The sequence below is a fragment of the Alosa sapidissima genome, chromosome 4 (assembly GCF_018492685.1).
Source record: "Alosa sapidissima isolate fAloSap1 chromosome 4, fAloSap1.pri, whole genome shotgun sequence".
NCBI classification, from domain to species: Eukaryota; Metazoa; Chordata; class Actinopteri; order Clupeiformes; family Clupeidae; genus Alosa; species Alosa sapidissima.
In genome coordinates, this window is record NC_055960.1 from 15,625,281 (window position 1) to 15,649,480 (window position 24,200).

At 41.1% G+C, this 24,200-nt stretch overlaps 1 protein-coding gene across 2 annotated transcripts in view; it reads left to right on the plus strand.

Moving 5' to 3' along the window:
- Window positions 1–15,849: 15,849 nt before the first annotated feature.
- Window positions 15,850–24,200, plus strand: part of gnl3l (guanine nucleotide binding protein-like 3 (nucleolar)-like) — a 32,734-nt gene continuing 24,383 nt past the window's right edge. Inside the window, exons 1-3 of one of the 2 annotated variants that reach the window (XM_042089435.1) lie at window positions 15,850–16,204; window positions 16,301–16,341; window positions 16,578–16,691. In XM_042089435.1, the coding sequence (XP_041945369.1) occupies window positions 16,192–16,204; window positions 16,301–16,341; window positions 16,578–16,691 (168 nt within the window). In that variant the 5' untranslated portion in view covers window positions 15,850–16,191. The remainder of the gene's footprint in view (window positions 16,205–16,300; window positions 16,342–16,577; window positions 16,692–24,200) is intronic. The other variant, XM_042089436.1, reaches the window with a different exon arrangement.

A 24,200-nucleotide genomic window follows, 5' to 3' on the forward strand; every position in this document is an offset into this window, starting at 1 on the left:
TGCCCTGTTTACCGGCAATGCTACAGCGGATTTAAACTGCCACCTTGTGGCGATATGTTGTAATACATTTCATGCAGCTGCGTGTATCTGTTACTGTCTATGCATGTATCACGGAAAGCGCAAATGTGCTATGTGGCCATTTCTAAATGGGACCCACTGTAGGCTATATGTGGTAACACAGACAATATATTTTTTCAAATGTGCTTCATAAACATACAATACTGCACTAAAAACGCAAACATCTGAATTATACTTCTTCCTTCACCCAAATAATTAAGGTGTAAGGAAGTTATTAAGCATTGGCTGTATATATTTAGCTGTTTTGGATGTGTTATTTCTTTTGTGGGATATTTATATGTAGAAATGCACATTTGCAAAGGTGAGATAGTATGTTGTCTTAAAAGTGGCTCTCTTTTTGATTTTGCACTGCCATTGTGGCTCTTGTGAAAAAAAATGGTGAGGATCACTGACTTAGAGATTACATAGGTCTGACATTGGGCCATGTTGCTCCAATGACCTCAAAGCTACTTAATGAAAGTGTCGTCACATAAAATATAAAAGCAGCATGTTGCACATAAGACATCTGTTGGCACCTCCAGCAACACACTCCACAGCAGTTGACAGTAGAGGTCTGCTGGGGGGTATTCCAGAAAGCAGGTTTACTGGCTTAACTGGGTATGTTAACCCAGAGTTAGCGGTAAACCTGGGATTTCAGTTCCAGAAAGCTCAAAAATGATCAGGCTATGTAAGTAACTATGGTAACATAGGCTCTGAACTGAACTGGGTATGTAAACCCAGAGTAAACGGTAAACCTGGGATTTCAGTTCCAGAAAGCTCAAAAATAATCAGGCTATGTAAGTAACTATGGTAACATAGGCTCTGAACTTAATCTGGTAGGGGGTAGGTTTTGTTCAGGTTATGTTCAATTATGTTCGGTTATTTCAGTGCATGTTCAATCAGGCCGCTATTTTTACACTTGTCACACAATGGCGTTTCATTTTGACGAAGGTCCGATTGACAAAAAAACACAAAATCATGTAATATTCATCCATGCAATTCACCGTGAGAGGGCGATAAGACCACGACATCACATGATAGGACTAGCCTATCCATTCTTTTCCAAACGAGTTTTTCAGCTGAATCCTAAATATATCCTACTTGAAAAGCATTCTCCATCCCTACATTACGCATGGTGGATTAGAATAGAATAAAATAAATCTTTAATGTAGGCTAGCTAGCCTCACACACGCTTGCGTCACTGACAGTAGCTAGAATGCATAAAAAAACACCGGGAAAAACAGTGTTCAGTCTGTCTAAGCTATCGGCGCTGCGCAGCATCAGTTGTGATATTTATCTTAACGGAGTGTAATCATAGGTAATGTCATGTATGAAAACTAGTATTGTTAGGCAATACTATAAGTGCAAGTCCAGGGCAGCTGAGGTGTGGCGATGACATCATCGATACGCAAGCAGGATGTGCGGTTTCGCTGTCTAAACGAACTCAAGCGGGCTACGGTTTCAGAAATGTGCGGTTTCGGGCAGTGCGTTTACAGGATTCGTTTGGACGCTCGGCCAAGACGAAGCAAAACCTCTGCGTTTAACCTAAAAAGCTTCTCCGTGTGGACAGGCCCTTAGCCAGCACCATCAGTGTGATTAACCAGATGTTCGGCTACTTTATCCTGGGACACCCCATGTGTGTTTTCGAGGGCTACACTGTGTCTACCTCCGGTAAGGGACATTGGGCCACATTCACCAATACCTTCCTAAGAATTTTCTTAACAGTGTTCTTAAGAAGGTCCTACGAAAACTCTTAGGCAGATTCACAAAGGTGTTCTTAAAGGGACACCAGGCAAGCTTGATGCTTTTTCTCTATGAAACTCCCCCTCGCTCGGTCTGAAGCTCTTTTCCTTTTCTTTGCATCTTCCGTCAAGGGTTTTCGCTGCTTCTTCACTTGCTCTGCCATTATACACACGTTTGCAACAATCGCTAGAGTTTCGTTAGCCTGCCTCTGTGCTGTATGCAGGATGTAAACTGATCCTGCTTCGGTCGGCGGGTAGGATACACCGAACTTGCAAGTGCCATGTAGGTGCGGGTGAGAGAGTCTTCATTCACCCTGTAATGAGTCATTTAACCATATACCAACTTACGAAGATGATTAATTAACACGAAAACGTTGCCTGTTGTCCCTTCAAACCTCAGAATCATTTGCAGTTTTGTTGTTATCATGCTGAGTCCCATTTTTTCTTAAGTTGACAGGTCGTGCCAATTGTTCTTAATTAGCATAGGTAAACGCCCTGTCAATCCCCGTAAAAGGGCATGATACTGCAGGGCCTTGTGCACACAAATTGAGGCTGAGGCACCAGCTTTCACTCGTACCGTATATTATACACTACATGAGCAAGACATTTTGATTACCATATATGACACATGTTTTGAAGTGAAAGCTGCTGCAGGAATTGAGCAGAAAGTAAGTCGCAATATTTAGTAGCAAGTATAAAAAGTGAAACATTTTTATTTGTTGTGTTTTTTTATTCAAAAATACATAAATGCTTTGTAAAAGAATGGAATGGATTTTATTACAAAAATTAATTATATTTTTATTCCATAATATCCTAAATGCTAAAATATATATATGTCATTTAAATTCTATTATATTTTACACCTGCAGATATGATGAAAATGCAATTTACCGTTTATTTTGCATAAACAACTCAGTTCTCAAATGTGCATAAGAGTGCTCTTGAGTGTTCGTAGATTTTGTTCTTACCTAAGAACAAGAAAACATTGGTGAATACCATAATCTTCGTAAAAACTGAGTAAGTGGGTTTTAAGAACAAATTTCTTCGTAATAACGGTTGGTGAATGAGGCCCATTGTTTGTCATTTGGATTATATCCGATACACAACAGTACAGTTGCTTTTTACTATTTTAATGTGACTAAATACCATACATACTTCCATGTGACATGTCCATACAAGCTGTTCACTAGTTCACATTCCGGAATTTGCATAAAGACATAGTAGCATAATAGAAGAGCATGTTTGGCGAAGTCTCTGGCCAGGGTCCTGAAGTGCTTTGCGGGATCGTGCAGGAGCTGACTGCGCAGTCAGGAGACAAGCATGATCCCGCCTTACACCCCTTTATTCTTTTAATAAGGAAGACGGGAGGCGTACTGGTAGGTGGTGGGTTGTGCGCGGAGTAAAGCCGAGTTTGCAACTTCAGCAGGTTGACTCCAAGTAACCTGACTAATTGAAGGAGGCGTGGCACATTCCGTCACGCTCCTCCTGAACTTACGTTTGTAAACGCCATACAAATACAGCTCCACACATTTTTTTCACTATGCTTTCTATGTTTTAGACAGGCTAAATAATTATAGATTCATCCAACAGGTAGTGCTGCTCTGTGCATGTACATGTAACTGAAAAGGGAATTTTGTAGCTCTTACAGCAATCTTCATCTACAGCTATCTTTTCATGTATTGACTAATTTAGGAAGTGTTTTTATTGTACAAACTATATACATATAACAATGTTTTAAAATGAATTAACTCAAAAAAAGAACATTCAATTAATTTAATGAGGACTGTATGATGTAATGACTCCCGAGCAGCGAAGCGGTCATATAGGGATTGTCAACGTTTCCCCCCCCCCCCCCCCCCCCCCCCGTCATCTACATCCTGAATTTTTGGTCAACGATACCCAGGACACCGAAACACCGGGGCACATGCAATTTGGTGGGTATGTATATCCCCACTACTTTTATGGAAAAATTGCGAAGCCATGCTGTGGGCTTGCGGAGCAAGGCCTGAACCGGTGTAGGGAGCTTGTTACTTTCGTGTCGCTCGCCCTTGTCGTTTCCGCGTTATTCCCGTTTTTCTCCGTTTTTCGGCCCCATTGAAATGAATGGCAGAATGTTCAGGATTCTAATTTCGATTATGACATCACAGCTCTAATTGTTTAAGCTTGCACCTGGCAGAGTTCTAAGCCATCTGGCACTGTCTAATGGACTGGGCTGGGCTGTCTGTGTATATGAAGGTGTGTGCATGTAACTTTTGACCCGTATGTCCGATTTTCATAAATGAGGTACCGTTGGAATCCTTGGATGAGGCCGAGTTCCATGCCCCTGATCAAACCCACTCTTGCAGTTCCTCTGAACCGCAATTCTAGTTATTAGTGGGTTTGATCTAGCAAGACCACTATTGTTCTTCTTAAGTTTACTTTATTAGTGGGTTTGATCCAGCAAGACCACTATTGTTCTTCTTAAGTTTACTTTATTTAGTATTCCTTTTCACCCACTTTTTGGACGAACTACTGCTCCTAGACCGTTTGAGCTATTGATACAGTTCGAACTCCAAAAATTCAGGCCCGAACCGGTGTAACTTGCTTGTTACTTTCGTGTCGCTGGCCCTTGTCGTTTTCGCGGTATTCCCGTTTTTCGGCGTTTTTGGGCCCCATTGAAATGAATGGCGGAATGTTCAAGGATTCTAATTCCGATTTTGACATCACAGCTCTAATTGTTTAAGCTTGCACCTGGCAGAGTTCTAAGCCATCTGGCAGAGCTCTAATGGGCTGGGCTGGGCTGTCTGTGTATATGAAGGTGTGTGCATGTAACTTTTGACCCGTATGTCCGATTTTCATAAACGAGGTACCGTTGGAATCCTTGGATGAGGCCGAGTTCCATGCCCCTGATCAAACCCACTCTTGCAGTTCCTCGGAACCGCAATTCTAGTTATTTATTATTCCTGTTCACCCACTTTTTGTACTAACTACTGCTCCTAGACCGTTTGAGCTATCGACGGGGTTCGAACTCCAAAAATTCAGGCCCGAACCGGTGTAGTGCGCGTGTTACTTTCGTGTCGCTGGTCCTTGTCGTTTTCGCGTTATTCCCGTTTTTCGGCGTTTTTGGGCCCCGTTGAAATGAATGGCGGAATGTTCAGGATTCTAATTTCGATCACAGCTCTAATTGTTTAAGCTTGCACCTGGAAGAGTTCTAAGCCATCTGGCAATGTCTAATGGGCTGGGCTGGGCTGTCTGTGTATATGAAGGTGTGTGCATGTAACTTTTGACCCATATGTCCGATTTTCATAAATGAGGTACCGTTGGAATCCTTGAATGAAGCCCAGCTTTCGCGCTCTGCCATCTTTTTTTAAAGTGAATCCATGTTCATACAGGTCATTTAAAAAATAAAAAAACTTTTCCAGTCCATTCAGCCCAGTTCTATGCCCAGCTAGCTCGATTCAAACTTAGTCATGTATACAGTTGTATAGATTATAACATTGAGAAACACACATTCATACAGATATTATGCACATCCACGCAACACTACTATTCAAGTTAAGTTACTCATCATTGCCCGGCAAGAAGTCCACAATCAATTCAATTGTCTTGCCACAATCTGTGGCGCTTACAGACAACGTTAAATTACTATAGGTTCTGTATGCTAACGATGAGTCCCTTCATGACGGTGTGTTGCAATGCATTCTGGGTGCTGTGCTGTGATTCGACGGCTCGTCACCTGACCCACCAAACAACGATGCTTGAACTAAACGTAGAGTAAAAATAAATCGCTACCAAGGCTCCAAATAGCAACACACTTACACCGTAGCATAATGAGGGTATCTACATGTAAACCGAAGCATTGAGAACTGTGTAAGTCTACAGGCAGTTTATTAAAAAGAAAAACAGTACCGTTCACGTCCCGTTCACATATACAGACGGGCGCCATCTTGGGAAAACAGAACTCTCTGGGATGTGGCGTAAATCTCGTGTGAAACCTTGTTGCCGGAACAGCAGGGAAGAGGCAACAGGATACACACGAAAGATACACAGGATACACACGGAATTCGAACGAATTTGAAGACATCGAAGAACAAACCCTTTTAGTTTGATGGACGTCCTTATCAGTCTATGGTCTAACCTCTAACTTATGAACGTGTCGGGTCAACGTCAATGATTGCTGTTGTCATATGCTTTACGTGATGGCCATTCATCATACTGTTTGGATGTTACTTGGCAGTCTGAATCAGAATTACCTTAGCTCTCAGTAAGTTACAGTTTATTATAGTCATGTGATTTACATAAAGTAGTAAACAACAGGAATGTAAAACGTGTCAACAAGTTAGATTCTACCCCACAAGCCACAATTAGGGGTTTGCACCGACGTCACGTTCTGGCCGGTAACTATGGTAACCCAGCACGCGCGGCCATATTGGCGATACTCAGTGAATGAAGTACAATGGAGTATTATGCACTTTGGATATCTTACGTGATTGTAGCCTTGTCTAAACAACAGAAAAGCTCATCAAAATGCGTCTAAGATGCAAAGGCATATAGGGCAGGACTTGGGCGTGATATTTCGAGAAATTGGGCGTGATATTTCGAGAAATTACGGATTATTGGCAGCGCAGATCCATATGAGTTGGGTAAGGGAGACGAAGTAGCAAGTTCAACCACAAGCGCCCCCCTTCCTCTGATAACTTCTGCCATTATTGTCCCTTCTCCCTGGTTTTTTAATAACGTTTGGAAGTCGATACCTACACCAGATGTTTTTCTCAGTCTGACCCAGGGGCGGACCTGGACACTTTGAGGCCCAAGGCAAAGGATCCCGAGGCCCCTCCGAGCACCCCCCCCCCCCCCCCCCCGCCCCACACACACACACAACCCTAAAACTAAAACACACTTTTGTCTGTAATAATGGGACGCTGAGGCATACTCAAATACAACAAATATTTATTGCCATAGATGACAATCAAAAAACATAAGTCAAAACCTTTGAAAGTATTACAATTATGAATGGTGTGAGTGTGTGTGTGCGTGTGTGTGAGAGAGAGAGAGAGAGAGAGAGAGAGAGAGAGAGAGAGAGTGTAGGCTAGGGGTTTGGGGTCTCTGTGTGTGAATATACTCTATGTAGCTATGTATGAGAGTCTGTCTGTGTAGGCTATGTGTAGAAGAGAGGGAGAGAGAGAGAGTGAGAGTGAGTGTGTGCGTGCGAACTAAGTGAGGTGTTCGATCTTCCAAAAAGCCGACATCCAAAAAAATAAACAGCGTCTGCACTGACCGAATAAACTAGTCATTTTCTTTATTTTTTCTCCATTTTTCATGGTCATGTAATAATGTTCAACCGTGAATCTTCTGGGTGGTTTATCTGCATTTTTGGGGAATTCAAAGTTCTTAATTTGCACAGGGCCTTTTTTAACGGTTTTAATGGTGTCTGGCCATAATGCAGGGTCGTCACTGATAACTGTATCGTGTTAGGGCTACTCACGTAGGCCTACTGGTTTCGTTTGCACCCAAAGCTTCTGCTACTGAAATGGTGTCCGTAGCCGCACCAACAGCACCAGTGCGGACTTCGGCAGTAACAGTGATCTTGCCCCTCACGACTGTTTCACTTAGCAGCTAGATCAACATTATAATCATCATCATCATCAGTAGAAGAATATGTAGGCCTAGTGCAAGAGCTATCCAAATTACTTTCTTCCGTGGAAGAATTCTTCGACTGGAAGAAGTTGGTTAATTTAGGCAATTTCTTTCTAAATTCTTCCTCCTCCCTTTTTCTTTCCTCCCCCTTTTATCACTTCCACTCTGGAAACGTTTCATGGCTGGCTGTCAATCGCTCAACTCCACACCTCACCAAGACCTCGTTCAGATAGCTATTGCTGCTATGGTGACAGGAAGCGGACCTGCAGTCATTTGATTTTATGATGAGTTTATGAGCAATCATGAGGCAAAATATTTTTTCAATCTTTATTATGGATTAGAATATATTGTTTGGATGCGGTGATCATTTATTTAAAAAAAAAAAAAAAAAAACGAAATACGATACGGCCGGGGATGACGAGGCCCCAGGCAATTGCCTGACCATGCCTAATGGCAGGTCCGCCCCTGGTCTGACCTATTGGTACAACCTAAAACACGGCAATAATTAACCATTTTCCTTGACAGTGTTAGGGATTTACTTCAGTGCCTAATGCTTTCTAATGAGGTGAGTATCTCCAAATTCTATACAGTCTATGGATTAGACCTATTGGAAGCTAATTGTTGCAGAAGACGCAACGCGAACGGAATGCTTCAGTTACGTGCCTGGTGTAGCTACACTCATAAGAAACTGTATGACCACACTACCCAGAGATTTAGCTTGTTGAACCTATAATCTTCTAACCTAGGCGTTAAACCACAAATAATAATATTGGCAACAATATCTTATGCTCAACTAAGGACTGGTATTGTTCTAGTCTAAACAGGGAAAATCATCAATACCCGTGCACTATTAGGCTAAGTTGCTATCACTAGAGCCCAGGTATTTACACTTCAGTCTAATTTATGTCTTCTTGCCATTATTACATTGGCCTTTGTAGGCCTACAATGATGTTTTGTTACTTGCTGTTTACTTAGTGTTTTGTATGTCTTCCAGAGCACATCCTCATGTTGGGCTACACAGCTTTCTATTAGGTCATCACGTTAGAAGCAAAGGTGATCTAACTTTTATTGTTGTGCTAGTTAGTTTCTAGAAGTCTTTTTCTAGTAGGCTAATACAGGTTCTTATGTGCTCGTCAATGTTTGGGAAAGTCAATTCATGGGTTTCATCAGGTCACTTTCCACAGGTGTATAAAATCAAGTACCTCGATTATGAATGCAGACTGCATGGTGCTTGATTAATACACCTGTGTAAATAGACCTGATGAAACCCATGAATTGCATAACAGATATAATTGATATTACTGAATGTCTTCTTGTGGGTGTGCTACTTAGTAAATCATACGCCTTACCACAGTCACTAAAATATTTTTGTTTCCATTGTGCCAGTACAGTTTTGTGTGAGATAGTGAATGTCCTGTGTACTATTAGTATCTTGTAACTTGACAGTAATACACATTTATTTACTTTAGGTACCCAAACAGAATACTTCATGAAAAGTATGAGTATTTATACAAGCACTTCGGATACACCATGGACATGGGGGCCTTCTACCTCTACTCCCATCAAGCCTGTTCATCCAAGGCCAGCTAGAAGACCTCGGGTTGATCAAGAGGAGAAGGATGAAAGTGACATCTCCACAATAACACCAGAGGGGTATTCCAGAAAGGAGGTTTAACAAACACTGAGATAAAACTTAACCTCTGGGTTGTCTGAACCTGTGGCGACTAAACCCGAGCTGTCGGTTCCAAAACACCGGTTACCAGTTAGTTCAATCAACCCTGTGTTAGATAACCTAGAGTTGTGCGCGTTCACGGCGAACTTATAAAGGCATCATCTATTGAGAGTCGAAACCATGAGTGAAACCGGCGAAAGGAAGAGCACTGTATTTTTCAGAGGCGGAGTAGTCGAGGCTTACGAGGAGGAGAGAACTGTAATAACAAAAAAAGAGTAATACTTAAGCGCCTGCGTCCGAGACCTTGCTTGGCAGAGAATAGCCTAACTGACCGTGTAAATGCGTATGTTTAAGATAGCCTATTTAATGTCAAAAGCACAATTAAATAATTCACTGGACTGAGCTTTGAATGATGCTTTCTTAAACTAGCCTACCTTGTCACAGATTGAGTGGGCCATAGAATTATTTGAGAATCCCAAATGTAATTTTCTATTTTAACGCGGGTTCTGCAGCTGTGGGCCAAGTTAAACTTTTGCGCTCCATCATCGGAAGGGTAATGTCGGAAGGCATGGGTAGCCTATTGGACACATTTCGGTGCACATTTGGAAAAGTTTATAAGTGATGATGACCTGCCAGTTGGTGAAACTACATTTTAATGATCCTCGTGGGTTTGTGTCCAGGAAAACGAATGAAGTTGCGCAAGAACTGCTTTAGCGCAAGGCAAACTTTACGCACCGACTGACAGCTTGCCGATATGCTCTGCGTCTCCAACACTACAACAACTCCCAGTCGGAGAGCGTGTGTAGCCTATTAAAAAATATTTTATCCCAAATGCCATCAGCATTCTTAACCAAACTTGACAACATGCATAGCCTACCCGGCTGAGCTGTACAGCTATAGTTAATCTTATGTATTCATTTTCTATAGGCTATGTTTCCTCTTTTTTGTACTGTACTTGTTTTAATTATATCTTCAATGTGTCTGAGATGTTGTTTGTCCATCTGTCTGGTAAGCCAAACACAAATGTCCACTATGGTGTAGGCTAGCTACATTAAAGATATATTTTATTCTATTCTAATCCACCATGCGTAATGTAGGGATAGAGAATGCTTTTCAAGTAGCCTATATTTAGGATTCAGCTGAAAAACTCTAGCGCTCTTGAAGCACTCGTTTGGAAAAGAATAGATAGGCTTTCATGTGATGTCGTGGTCTTATCGCCCTCTCACGGTAAATTGCACGGATGAATATTACATGATTTTGTGCTTCTTTGTCAATCGGACCTTCGTCAAAATGAAACGCCATTGTGTGACAAGTGTAAAAATAGCGGCCTGATTGAACATGCACTGAAATAACCGAACAATTGAACATAACCTGAACAAAACCTACCCCCTACCAGGTTAAGTTCAGAGCCTATGTTACCATAGTTACTTACATAGCCTGATCATTTTTGAGCTTTCTGGAACTGAAATCCCAGGTTTACCGTTTACTCTGGGTTAACATACCCAGTTAAGCCAGTAAACCTGCTTTCTGGAATACCCCCCTGATGGCTCCACCTATGGCCCAGCGCAATCAATGAGCAATGTATTAGAATCATCACAGCCAACGAATGTGTTTTGTGTGTTGTCCCTTCGGATACCCAGGACAACACAAGCCGAAACAACAACTCAGACCTTTTTTCCTAAATAATCCCAGCACCATCTTACAAAGGATCTGTAGGCCAGATGTCTGCATCGTCTGGCAAAAAGAAGACATTGTTAATTCTGTGCATAGTTTGGATGGTCTTGTTTTGTGTTTGCATTATTTTAATAGACAATATTACTATTTGTCAGTGTTTCTCAAACTTTTTCAGACCAAGGACCACTTAAACAATAATAATTTAAACAAAAAACTGTTTGGATTTACTGTACATACAAGTTGGCTCAATATTGCAAACAACTCATCTATTATATTTTACCACATCTACTTGTGGAACACTTGAGAGAGCTTGCGGACCACAATTTGAGTACCACTGTATGTAAATATAATAAAGCTATTTATTGAAAATTGACCTGTTTTGTATATTAGTTTTAGGAGTTGCATCAGTTTTTGTCCCTTTTAGGCTAAAGGTTTATTTTACCTTTCATATCTTCTGTCTCACAGGGGGCCATAGTAGTCATAGTCGAATGTTTAGTGCATTTTGAAGGGAGTACATTATGTTAAGGCAGACTGGTTCTAATCCTGGGTACAGGGTCATACAGACAACAGGGGTACTGGTGTTGCCCATTTTTCTAACCACATGAGCAATCCCCTTATGAAAAAGTAGTATAGGAATCTTATAGTATTTTGGGACAAAATATTATAGTAATCTTATAGGAATACGTATTTTGGGACATACTGTAGAAGTACTACTAATAACTCTATAATACCCTATAACTGCTATAGTTTTTCTAGTCTTATACTATAAGATTCCTATAGTACTTTTTCCTAAGGGTCATTCGTGACAGAAAACTTGAGTAGGCTAACCTCTGCCAATGTAGGCAATGTAGGCTATTAGGCCTAAAGCCATAGTTTATACTCATTACTGGAGAAGTCTTCCAGCACACGTTCTCTGCTTCTGTAGGCATTCTGGTGCAATTCCAGCGAAATATAGCTAGGAGTAGGTAAGTGTGTTTGCATTTAGATCTATATATATATTGAGTTATAACCAAGTGGTCTTTCAATGATAATATCATGGAATTCAAACCATAACTATCTATTCCGATAGCATACAATTAGCAATTAGCTAGGTCAGTGGCTGAACTGCATTTAGGGTGCTTATAACCAGTGTTGTGAAGTAAAATATCTCTAGGAAGATTGCAAAGACTTTTGACTGTAAAGAAATAGGTCTTTATTTTAAAACGTTTCCAACTGTTTATTACTTGAATGCAAGATGACGATTGCCACAAACGTTTACCTCTTTTAGGAGAAATTTTAAGCTGACATGCAATTGTTACCGACAAACAATCAGGAAGCGGTTCTTCTTCCTACTCGGATACTAGGATCAAACACATGAAGTTGTATCTCCGAAGACATTTTGTGCAACAGTTTTGACTCGAGTTTTAGCCAGGTTTTAGCACTGTAAAGTTGAATATGGAGCATAGCACAGGCAGAATTGGATGAGGACGCACTGGAGGGAGCGTTACAGTACTGTTAGCCAATCAGAGGCGAGGTCATTAACATTTCATGAATATTCATGAGCAAGAGGCAAATCCTGTCGTTCCTCCCCTCCCACCTTCCCCACCAAATTAGAACAGCATGAAATAGACGCAGGAGAGCATTTTTTTTTCACCAAAACCGGCTCACAGGGCATTCATTAATACTAGAGACCATGGCAAAATTAATGAAAAAACGATGAGATGAGACCTTTAAGGGGGTTTGGGGGGTTTCCCCCCAACTTATTTTTTATAAATTCCCTACTGATATAGCGCTAGCTACTGAGCCAGAACCAAACTGACAACTAGCATAGCAACCTGTAATGCTAGATAGCAGGGATAGCATTAAGGCAACTAGGTTATCAGGGTAATATAAATTGAACTGACATAATTTATTAACAGGAGTTTAGGACTGTATGTTTGCTGCAGGCTTAAAACATCTCATAGTCAGACATTTAGGTGATACTAGTGATAGAAGCCCATCAGTTTTGTCTTTTGATGTTTTTAACGTTCCCCCTCCGATTTAGCCAGAGAGTTTGAATTGTTATTTGGAGAGGCAATGAAAATACACACTGTTGATTGTTATATTTTTTGAAGTCACGTAAGTCTTCTAAAAAGCCTTTCAAATATGTCAATGACGTCATTCATTAGCACAATGCTAGCGTGATATGGGCAACAACGACCCAACCTGTAAGAAATGAAAAGGACATAAGTACTCGTTCATTCAACTTTAGATATAAAATCTATATTGAACCTGCATAAACTACAATAAAATCTACGATTCTTCTACGACAAGCAGGTGAAAGAGATACATTTAGCCGTCTAGCTCCATAGACCCCCATTCAACCTGCACTTGCCCGCGATCACCCCCAGTGGAATTCTAAAGGAACTGTAACCAATGTCGATACAATGAGGCTTAATAGGAAGTGCCAAGGCTCTCCGTAGACGGGCTCTGATAAGGGGAGAACCTTCACTCTCGGAACGCTTCCGGTGTAGTACTGCATCTAGGGGTGCTCGCGGGCGAGTCCAGAATGAATGGAGGTCTATGGAGCTGTACCCCTCAAAATCCACTTTTCTCGGGATATAATTTTTTTTCAAGTAATTTGAATATTGTATTCGAAAGGGGAGGCAAAGACAATACACTTGGTTGAGTATTATATTTTTTTAAAGTCACTTAATTGTTCTAAAAAGCCTTTCAAACGTGTCAATGACGTCATTCATTAGCATGATCATAGCATAGCATAGCATCAATGCTAGCGTGTTATGGGCAACAACGACCCAACCTGTAAGAAAACGAAAGGACATGACTCCCGGATTATTTCACTTTTGATTGATAATCCATATCCATTTTGCGAAAAATCAAATCTGAGGGTTTCAGTTGTTAAATAGGTGAAAACAATAAATGTAGCCATGTAGCTCCATAGGACCCCATGTATTTTGGATTCGCCCGTGATCGCCATCTAGGTGAACTCTGGTGAACTGCAGCCAAGTTTGTATGGGATTAATAGAGAGTGGGGAGGCTCTCTAGCCTAGAAATCTAGACGTGCCCCTGGCAGCCACAAATTACATTTGCTGCCAGTCTAGCAACTCTCCGTTGGCTTGTGAGCTCCAGAAATCGAAACTTAATCAGGCCAATGAAATCGTGTATAGAGTCGTTAGGTGGGCTTAACATAATGATTGATGGCAGAGTTGCAACGGTTTGGCTTGAATTCCCTGCTACTTGAAAACAAATAAGATGGATGTTGCTGCTGGCGAACAGTGTGACAAGAGTTAAGCTTTTATTAAGTATAGGCAAACGTTTGAACTAGCCATTTAGCTAGCTTTAGCTGGTGGGAAACGCATGGGACTCATAGCGCTGCCGCTGTCCTATTGCGTGCAGAGGGAATTTGAAAGACAACTGATTATCCCGCCCCTCGGACTGAGCACTGTGAAAGGTGAGTGTCCAGACCCTACATTTTAACGCCTGTGATCCACTAGCATGCTATGCGAACTCCCCAAATCGCAACGCAACCCTCCATGAAGACGCTTTGATGGGCGTTCCCTTTTGTAGATGTGTAACGGCAGGGCAAGAGCAGGTAGCCTAGTAAACAACCAAACAAAATGTTTCCCTCCACTGTTTTGAAATTATAGAGGGAAAGTCACTATAAATTAGTTTGCAAGTTGGGTGGTCATTTCATCATGAAGTTGTCCCTGTAGGATTCTAGCCACACATCATACAAACACGGAAATGTAGACACTGCTATGATTATTTTTTCTCATCTGACATGTTTCTGTACGTTGGCGGTAACCACACTACCGGAAAATTAGGTTTTGTTTAGGCTACGTGATGATGGACCTCCCCTGCGTTTTGCTCTACTATTGGATCGCCTCGCGATGGACGGATTCATTTGCATAAAGTTGGGGATTGCTGAACTTTTTGACGCGCCGCAGCCACAGCACTCGTCGCACCGCATACCCAGAAACCTATGCGGGTGCGGAATTTGCTTATCATAGAAATGAATAGGGATACTGCGTTGCATTGTTCGCATCGCATGCTAGTGGATCACCGGCGTAATGTGGGTCTGGCTCGTCAGGCTAGAGGCTCTCCGTAGATGGGCTCTGTTGTCATTCCCCGATATGAGTCACATGCGTCACTTTGCGACTACCTGTGCTGTTAGCCACAGAATAATGACATTAGCCTACACAGCAGTAATGTATTATTTAGCGTAAGGCATCACATTTTCACGGCATGATCTCTAATGTCAGTTCTAGATTAGAGGCTGAAGTAGCCTGCTAGCGAGAGACTTCTGTAATATCAATAAAAATTGACCTACATAACGAAGTTTGTTCACTGCTGGCAAGTAAGTAAGCAATCAAGCACAACAAAGGCTGTCATTTGAATGGCGTTTGCTAACGTTAGAAATCAAACAATCTTAGATAGCTAAAACGTTTTTCAAACAGAAAAGTTAATTATTTTATGGATTTCAGTCGGATCCCTTGGCGTTATGCCGTAAAATCTATCAATCTGAGCATGCGTGACTCACATCGGGGAGTGACACTGTTGTTACCATAGACTGTATATATAGAACTATATACAGTCTATGGTTGTTACTTAACAATCTTTGCTTGTGCCAGAGCCCGTCTACGGAGAGCCTTGCCACTCCGTATTAAGTCCCATTGTACCGAATTTTGGATGCAGTTCCACCAGAGTTCCACTGGGGGCGATCGCCATGAGTGCAGAATGAATGGGAGCCAATGGAGTTAGACGGCTAAAATTGTCTCTTTCACCTGATTGTCGTTGACAAATCTCAGATTTGATTGAAGTTTGTATAACTTCAACATGGGTTATAGGTCAAAAGTTGAATGAACGAGTACTTATGTCCTTTTGATTTCTTACAGGTTGGGTCGTTGTTGCACATAACACGCTAGCATTGTGCTAATGAATGACGTCATTGACACATTTGAAAGGCTTTTAAGAACAATTAAGTGACTTTAAAAAATATAATACTCAACCAAGTGTATTTTCTTTGCCTCCCCTTTCGAATACAATACTCAAATTACTTGAAAAAAAATTATATCCCGAATAAAGTGGATTTTGAGGGGTACAGCTCCATAGACCTCCATGCATTCTGCACTCGTGGACGAGCGCCCTCATGTGGAACCACAGAAGGAAGTGCAACCAGTTTAGAAACCGGTTTTCCGGGAGTGGCAGTTCTCCCCTTATTAGACATTCTCTGCTTGTGCCGTGAGTTTCCCCGAGTTCGGGCTTTCAACCAAAGATTCTAGAACAGAGCTCTGTTCTAGAATCTTTGCTTTGACTCCCCGGAGTGTCGACTCCTTTACATGCTTTTATTTTGACAAAGAAAACCAGACGCAAAACTGGTCATGTCGTCACATCCGTTAGAGTGTGGCGTTCCCTGTATCAGGCTGCGCTCCAGTGTCAACACGTGCAATTATGTCCAAAGCTAGTAAGTATGTTTTTTTTTTTAACTGTAACATGTGATTTCTAGGTTCCTATAAGAGTAATTTACACAGTATTTGTAACTTTGCCAACTGTCTTTCAGAACAAAAAAGAGCGAAAAGGCTTGGTTTCATCGGTAAAAAGGTAACTAGCGTGAAGTGTTTTATGGGTTACTACCAGTTCACTGATGGCTAAGGAGCATCGGTAGCAGATGTGCATGTTGTTGAATGCAATACTAGCAGAATGCAATATGTGTTATTTACTTGTGAACAGTAATGCTGTGGCCTGTGTCTATTTAGGTACAGTATTGGCGAGTTGTCGAGTGTTGGTATGGTAATGTACTGTCGCACATAGCGATTAATTGTAACGTTATTTGTCAGAGCAAGGATGGAGGGCAAACCAGCACCCAGGGAAGCAGAAAGGATCCTGGTGTGCCAAACGTTCGACACTTCAAAGAAAATGCGCAGAGACAAGCTGAACTTCGACAAAAAAGGGTGAGAACGATTGGCTGATATTAATAGCAAATCTATCATTTTGTTTACTTGCTGGCTGTTGTCATTACACACCGTCTTGAAATTGCGAATAGGAATAACGTTGTTATTTTTGATTAACAAAAGAAAGAAAGTAGTTGATGTCATAGTTTTGTAACTCAAAAGGCACACGGTCCTGCCCATGTACTGGATGTCATTTAGCAGATGAAGTCATTAGTCTCTGACAGTCTGTAACAGATTGTGCAGACACCATAGCAGCAAGTGTACCCCCCCCCAGCGCCCACATATTTTGGTCAACTTAAAGGAACCATATGTAAGAAATGTATTTTAATTAATCATAAAATGGCCCTGATATGTCACTAGACATTAAGAAATCATGTTCATTTCAAATACTTATATCACTGACAACAGTAGTCCGACCAGGATATTCTCATTTAAAAAGTGAAGTTGCAGCCCTCAACTGATGTTGATGTTGTCATGTTGTGTTTTGGCCTGATGCGCCACCCTCCACCTGTCTACTAATCACGAAGGCTAGTGTTTCGGCATCAAGGTTGCCAGCTCTGCTAGTCAGGGGGGAGGGGGAGGGGATACACCGCTCTACAGTAATTTGAAAGTGATTGCAGCCAAGATTGTTAAGGCGGAGCAAGATATTTCATCAGGAGCCACTTCCGGGAACCCGGATCGCATGAGGTGGGGGGGGGGTCAAAATCCCCCTTTATGCAGAGCAGAGGCAGCGACTGCTCCATTGAAGTCTATGGGCATAGCTCAGAATTTCACCACATATGCTAAGGTCTTGGTTCTATAGAGTTAGGAATGTGAATTTCGGGCACATTTTCATGATCCTCAAACCCTTCTGAACATTTCAGGTACATTTTTAGCATTTTTGAGCAATCCAGTCTGGAGAAAATCAACCTTATATCAGGTGTGCGCCGGTTATTTCTGCCGCTGCTGTTGGCCGGTTGCAACTTACGCTCGTCAATACGTCATCGACACGCCTCTTTATGCAGACAGGATTCGATCCCCATTTCGCGCCCATAGACATGAACTACGACGAAGTATCTTGCTCCGCCTTAACAATCTTTGATTGCAGTACCAGTTTTGGCCACAATCTTACATACTGTTCCTTTAAAACTACTGTTGTCCTATGTATAAAAGCACAGCTAGCAACATAGCAAGAGGCTAACAACCATACAGTTTAATTAATGTTAGCCTATTTCATTACATGTGTAGGCTAATAGGCTACTCATAAACAGACGCCATAGCTGTAATCTTTTCCTCGTTTCTCCTCTCCTTTTCCTCTCCTCTCCTTCTCCTCTCTTCTTCCTACCTGATGGCTTGACTCTTTCTTGTCCTGTGTTTATTTGGCACATCAGAATCAAATCACCTATCCCTCAACTACGACGGAGTATTAGGGCCACACATGAAGACATTTTTTTTTTTGCCATGGCGAGATTAAACTCGACATGTTGACTTTAAAATTGCCATGTCGACATTAAACTCGACATTTCGAGAATAAATTTGAAATATTATATCTACTTTAATCTCGACGTGCCGATATTAAACTCGAAATACAGTTTAAACATACCCTACAGTTTAAGCTATGTAGCCTACACTAACACACAATATGTGACATGAATAATAGGCCTACTTCAAATAGGTGTTATTTCAGGTAGATTAATGCTAGATTGCTGATAGATTCAGATAGATTGCGTCTTGTCTGTTAACAACTCATTGTCGTCATTGTGAAGCGCGTCTCGCGGTTATGGAAATACCATGCACTATGCCATATATAGCTAGAATAATTATGTTTCCAATGATATAATGTTTCTATAAAACAAAATTTCACTCGGTTTTTACGTGGGTATAGGCCACCACATCCAAATAACTCCCCTTCATGACCCACAGGCCGTCACTCTCATTTTTTTTAAAACTGCTATTCCATATCTCACCTGCATAAAATATAGTAGGCTATAAACATAGATATGTGTGCATTTACTTAGAATACATGGGGTTGCCTGGTCAGGAGGACGGCTTCAATCGTCCCTCCATAGACATTCAGCATAGCTGGCTGTTTTGCATCCATTACAAACAAACATGCAATGTGAAAGTCTGGGATTGGGGAGAGCACTTATGCCTAATGCCTAATCTAGTGCATGTCAAACCTTTAGATGAAAAACACTCTTTAATAATAGGCCTACAATAAATAAATAAACCGCTAATGACGTTTACTTTTGACCATCACATCGCCTGTAACTCCGTGATAAAAGGACGTAACAGGAAAGTATTTGGCTGAGCAACGTAAATTAATATGTTCTATGTTTTGTCCACATGATGTCTATGTCTATCGTTGTTGCACTCGAAGAAAACTGGAATGTTTCATTCGTCCTCCTTTTCAATCGTGCCGGTGCTTAGGCCTACCCTACTTTGGAGCGGTCGTTCTCTCTCCAAACTAACTTTATTCTTAAAATGTTGAGTTTAATGTTGACACGTCGAGATTAAAGTCGACATGACATTTCAACCTTATTCTCAAAATGTCGAGTTTAATCTAGTCATGGCAAAAATATTTTTTTCTTCATGTGTGGCCCTAATACTCCTCATAATACGTACTCAACACCGTCAACCAATTGTCAAAACAAATTTAGATTTAATAGAGACTCAGTCAGACCAATAGTATGAAAAATCAGGAACAGAGTTTATTTACAATGATGCGCATCAAGGGAGAGACAGCATGACTTCACCTAAAGATCCATCAGCTGCTCTAACTAGACAAGGAAATAGTTAGGGTTTAGGTATCCTTCCAGGCTGACGGGAGATGGCGTTGGTCATCCCATCTCACGTGGACTACACTGAATCAGACCCTGATTAGTGGCAACCTGGCAATCCGGAGCAGATAGCTACTGACGCAGCCATGCAGAACAGTGAAACACTGCAAAGTCATAATATTCCTGCTTATCTTTAAATACAGTCACACACAGATATACACAGGGACAGTACAGATATCGTACTTTTAGTATCAAAGTGACCCACTGATGAGAAATGCAGAACATTAAACCACATATTGGAATATTGGACATAATGCAGAACATTAAACCACATATTGAAATATTGGACATAATGTTCTATTCCACTTTCTCTCAGTCCCCCTTTTTCAGCCTTTATGGCTGGAACATTTCATCAAATAGTGCCACTATATAAAATATAAATGATTATACAATTGTTTCATTAAAGTTAGATCCAAATAAGCAGGTACATGACAAGATACATGATTTAACTGATTTCTTCGTAAGTTGTGAAAAATAGCTACACATGATTGGTATACAATAACAACCACATAAATCAAAGAGCAAACCATCATGACAATTAGAACAAGAGCTAGAAAACTAAAAAGAATATATTTGGTCAATCCCCCTAAACTATCCAGAAACTTGTCTATATAATTTCTATATCAGGTTGGGATAATCCCATTGGTGTACCACCTTTTCAGATTATCAACCGATTTAGAGGCATCAGGACATAGATCACATGTATAAAAATAATAAGTTCTGAATCCAATACTCTCAAGTCCCCCTTTAAAAGATTTGAAGCCTTTGACACTAAACAATAGCACAAATCTGATTTGAATCAGAATGAGCCTACTAATTAACTGAGAGCAATGCAGTAATTGTGTCTTTTTACCATGTGTATAATACCTAGGCAAAGCTGAATATAAACCAAAACACATAAGAAATGTCTCTCAACAATTCTCAAATAGAAGCCAATAAAGGAAATGAATCAAATGAAACATGGTTACATGTATAAAAGTGGCCCTGGCTGTCTTGATTTCTCACAGGGTGTGAAAATAAAGTTTACAGACCACAGAGTACTAGTGATAAAACAACAATAACCAAACAGTTATAGGGGAAAAAGAAACAATAGACAAAGGGAAAAAACGTCATCATACCACATTATCATCTTGACATTGGTTTGCATACAGTAGCTGTGAAAACGGTTGTAAAGACCTTTTCATGTCAATGAAGAGAAAAAAAATAATACCAATATAATAACTGCAGTGGGTGTGTTGTTAATAAACATATGAGCCTATTAGTTCAATATTAGTTCAGAATAATGAAGTGAACATCAACAACCTCTCATCCTCCATGAAAGAAAAAGCTATCTTTAATTATCCCCTTAGCTAAAGTGTTGTGGCGTATAACACTATGTTCTAGAGCAAAGTGTGTCAGAGCATCAACAATTTGATCAATTCACTGCTGTTGGTAAGATTACAACTTTGCTAAACTGGCCCCCAAGTATGAATTTAACCGATATGGTTCAACTCTTGTCAGTGTTGTCACTGCCAGAAGCATGAGATTGTGGAGCAATGCTTAATACATATGTCCAAGCTAAAAGTTCTGCCACTTGTGCCCCTCTCCCCCCCTTTTCCAGAACCTTCTCTGCCCTCAGAACCTGTATGTCTTTCACTGTCACCCATTCAGCCAGTCGCTCACCATAGTGTATTGTGGCCTCAAAGCAGGACCTGGCAGGGCTTAAGGCCGACACACCTAGCCAAACAACAGTCAAAACACATCTGTGTCTACCTTGAAGCAGGAACATAGCGTCCGCATGGCTTCCAGTGTTTGCGGCCTACATGTGGAACATGATAACTTGGGTCTGGTTCTATTAGCATGGGGAGCAGGGAGCTTGGAGAAACAGTTAGCCTGTATTTAAGCAAAATGGTCATACTTTCTATGGGGCCTTCATTAAATTTACAACTGGAAAATCTAAACCAAAACTGGAATATGTAATCTGATATAATTAACATACCAATCATCTCGCATATGTGCTCCTGTGACTTGTAGTGGATTGGGGAGAGTGTAAGACGCGAGAAATTATATATAGCCTCGGAAACATAGACGTCGAGCTATAGGCTATCCTCGCTTAAAAGAGCTTGTGTGGACAAATAGGGTGAAGAGTTAAATGGCAATGATATTATTACATACTCCTCAATCTGACTCCATTTGATTAATAATTTGTATCACCAATCAATTACCAAGTAACTAGTTTATCAGCTATTGAGGAGAATGGCATGGCACACTATGAGAATTGAAATTATCCGATTTGTAGGCAAATGAACAATTTATTAGGCATTAAGCCTTAAAGGTAAATGTAACCAATATCACTTAAGTTGGATGTACAAGTAAACTCACATGGTCTACTGTAACAAAGTAACAACCAAAGGAAGCTTATCAAAACACAGAGATAAACTTAACCAGTTAACAAGTTATGAATTTACAGATACACCAGATAAAACAATACAAATCCAAAAATAGAGGATAGGGAGATGGAGAGAAAGACAAAGGGAGACAGAGAGAGGAAGAGGGGGAGACAGAGAGAGGAAGAGGGAGAGCGAGAAAGGAAGAGTGAGAGAGAGGCAGAAGACCAAGCCACAAGGGCCTAGCTCAAGAGGAGAGTGGAGATGGAAAAGGAGAAAGAAGAGCGAGGAGGACCAAAGCCTCCACTTTTATCATTCACTTGGACCACCCCCGACTCATCAGAGCCGTTGTTGTCTGAGGTGGATGGGTGTGGCCCAGGTGGATATCATAACTTTATGCTACAGTTTAATTCTTAATCTACAACTATGCACAGATACATTCAATTGTAAAGAAACCATAATCAGACTGTTTACCACATTACAAGTATTAATTCAAGACCAAACATGAATGTATTATTCACAACACATATTTACAGAGCAATACTGTATGATAATGAGGTTGGCCTATCTCACCATAAGACATCAAGTAGGCCCAGGACTGAGTTACCTCTCAGTAAAGGGGCCAAAACAAGGAGCAAATAGTCACTTTATGCATGAGCGGGTGTTGGGGATCTTTGGCCATGGCCAGCTAAGACAATACAGATCAAACACAGGTATCCACACATGTAACTTGAATGCAAAAGGCATTCTTTAGAAATGCATATGGTTTGGGCAAAAGACGGGCCTTACAAGAGCAAGGATGGCTTTGATGCTTTGGCCCAGGCATCCAACACTCTTTATAGCACAGCACACAGCATTTAATTTTCTCTGCAAAGCTTCACTAAATTTAGTTAAAACAGATATTCCTAGGTGGAGATATCAGATATCAAAATGTATATAAAACACTGGAGGATGATGTAGGAGGTTCCGACTCTTATGACATTTTAGTCATTGATTAAATCAATGTAATTTGAGGCTAACCGTGTAAATATACACTTAGATCATCACAAATAACATACAAATGTGTTATTTCCCTCACCAATGAGCACTATAGTACAGCGGCTAAGGCCAGATTTTTACCTGAATCGTTCAGTTTTTGCAGAAAGCACGAAACTTGGTACAGTTATAGTACTACCCCTAGTGATGATAAATTTAAATGGACCCCAACACATAGTGCTCCCTAGTGGCCCCTATCTTGACTTCAAATATGGCCACCAAAAGATGCCCTTTTTTTCTACATTTATAGGCTGGCATGCTAGCGAGGAGGCTAAAACCCATAGATGCTAGAGTCTGTCAAGTCTCTTAAAGAAACATATGCTGCCTTTTGGGAATTTAGCTATTTTGTCTTCTATCCTAGTTAGATAAATTAGTACATACACCCAGTCATAGTTAGATAAATTAGTATATCAGTCCAACACATCCTACTGTTAGCCTAATTCAATTGAGGTGGGTGGGGCCAATTAGCATACCAATTTAAGGCTTATAGTGATTGTCCAGTCCTTGGGTGTGCTTTGTGGTGGATACACCATAAGCTCAATACAAGTTGAGGTTGTTCTGATATAGTAAGTCCAAGACTTGCTTGAGGACCACTTTCTCCAAAACAAGAAAGGAAGAAGGGAAATAGGTCCGTAAAAACAGGAATGGTTTTAGAGGTGGTGGCAAATGAGAACTTTTTCCATATTTATCCTCCTTGACTGATTTTTCACTAGTTTCACATTTGGCTACGGTCAGTGTCACTACTGGTAGCATAAGCCAGTACCTGGAGCCTACAAATGTTGCACAGGTAGTCCAACTCCTCCAGAATGGCACACCAAACGTTCCATTGCTAGAAGGATTGCTGTGTCTCCCAGTGCAGTCTCAAGAGCATGTTGGAGATTCCAGGAGACAGTTGCTCTAGAAGAGCTGGGCAGGACCAGTATCTGCTCCTTTGTGCAACAACAAACAGTAGGAGCCCTGCCAGAGCCCTACAAAATGACCTCCTCCTGGCCGCTGGTGTGAATGTCTCTGACCTGTCAGACTTTATGAAGGTGGCCTGAGGGCCCGATGGCCTCTGGAAGGACCTATGCTCACTGCCCAGCACCGTGCAGCTCAATTGGCATTTGCCATAGAATATAAAATTGGCAGTTTCGCCATTGACGCCCTGTGCTTTTCACAAATGATTCCAGGTTCACCCTGAGCACATGTGAGGTCTAAAGATGTCTTGGAGAATATAATGTTGCCTGCAACATCATTCAGCATGACTGGTTTGGTGGTGGGCCAGTGATGGTCTGAGGAGGGATATCCTT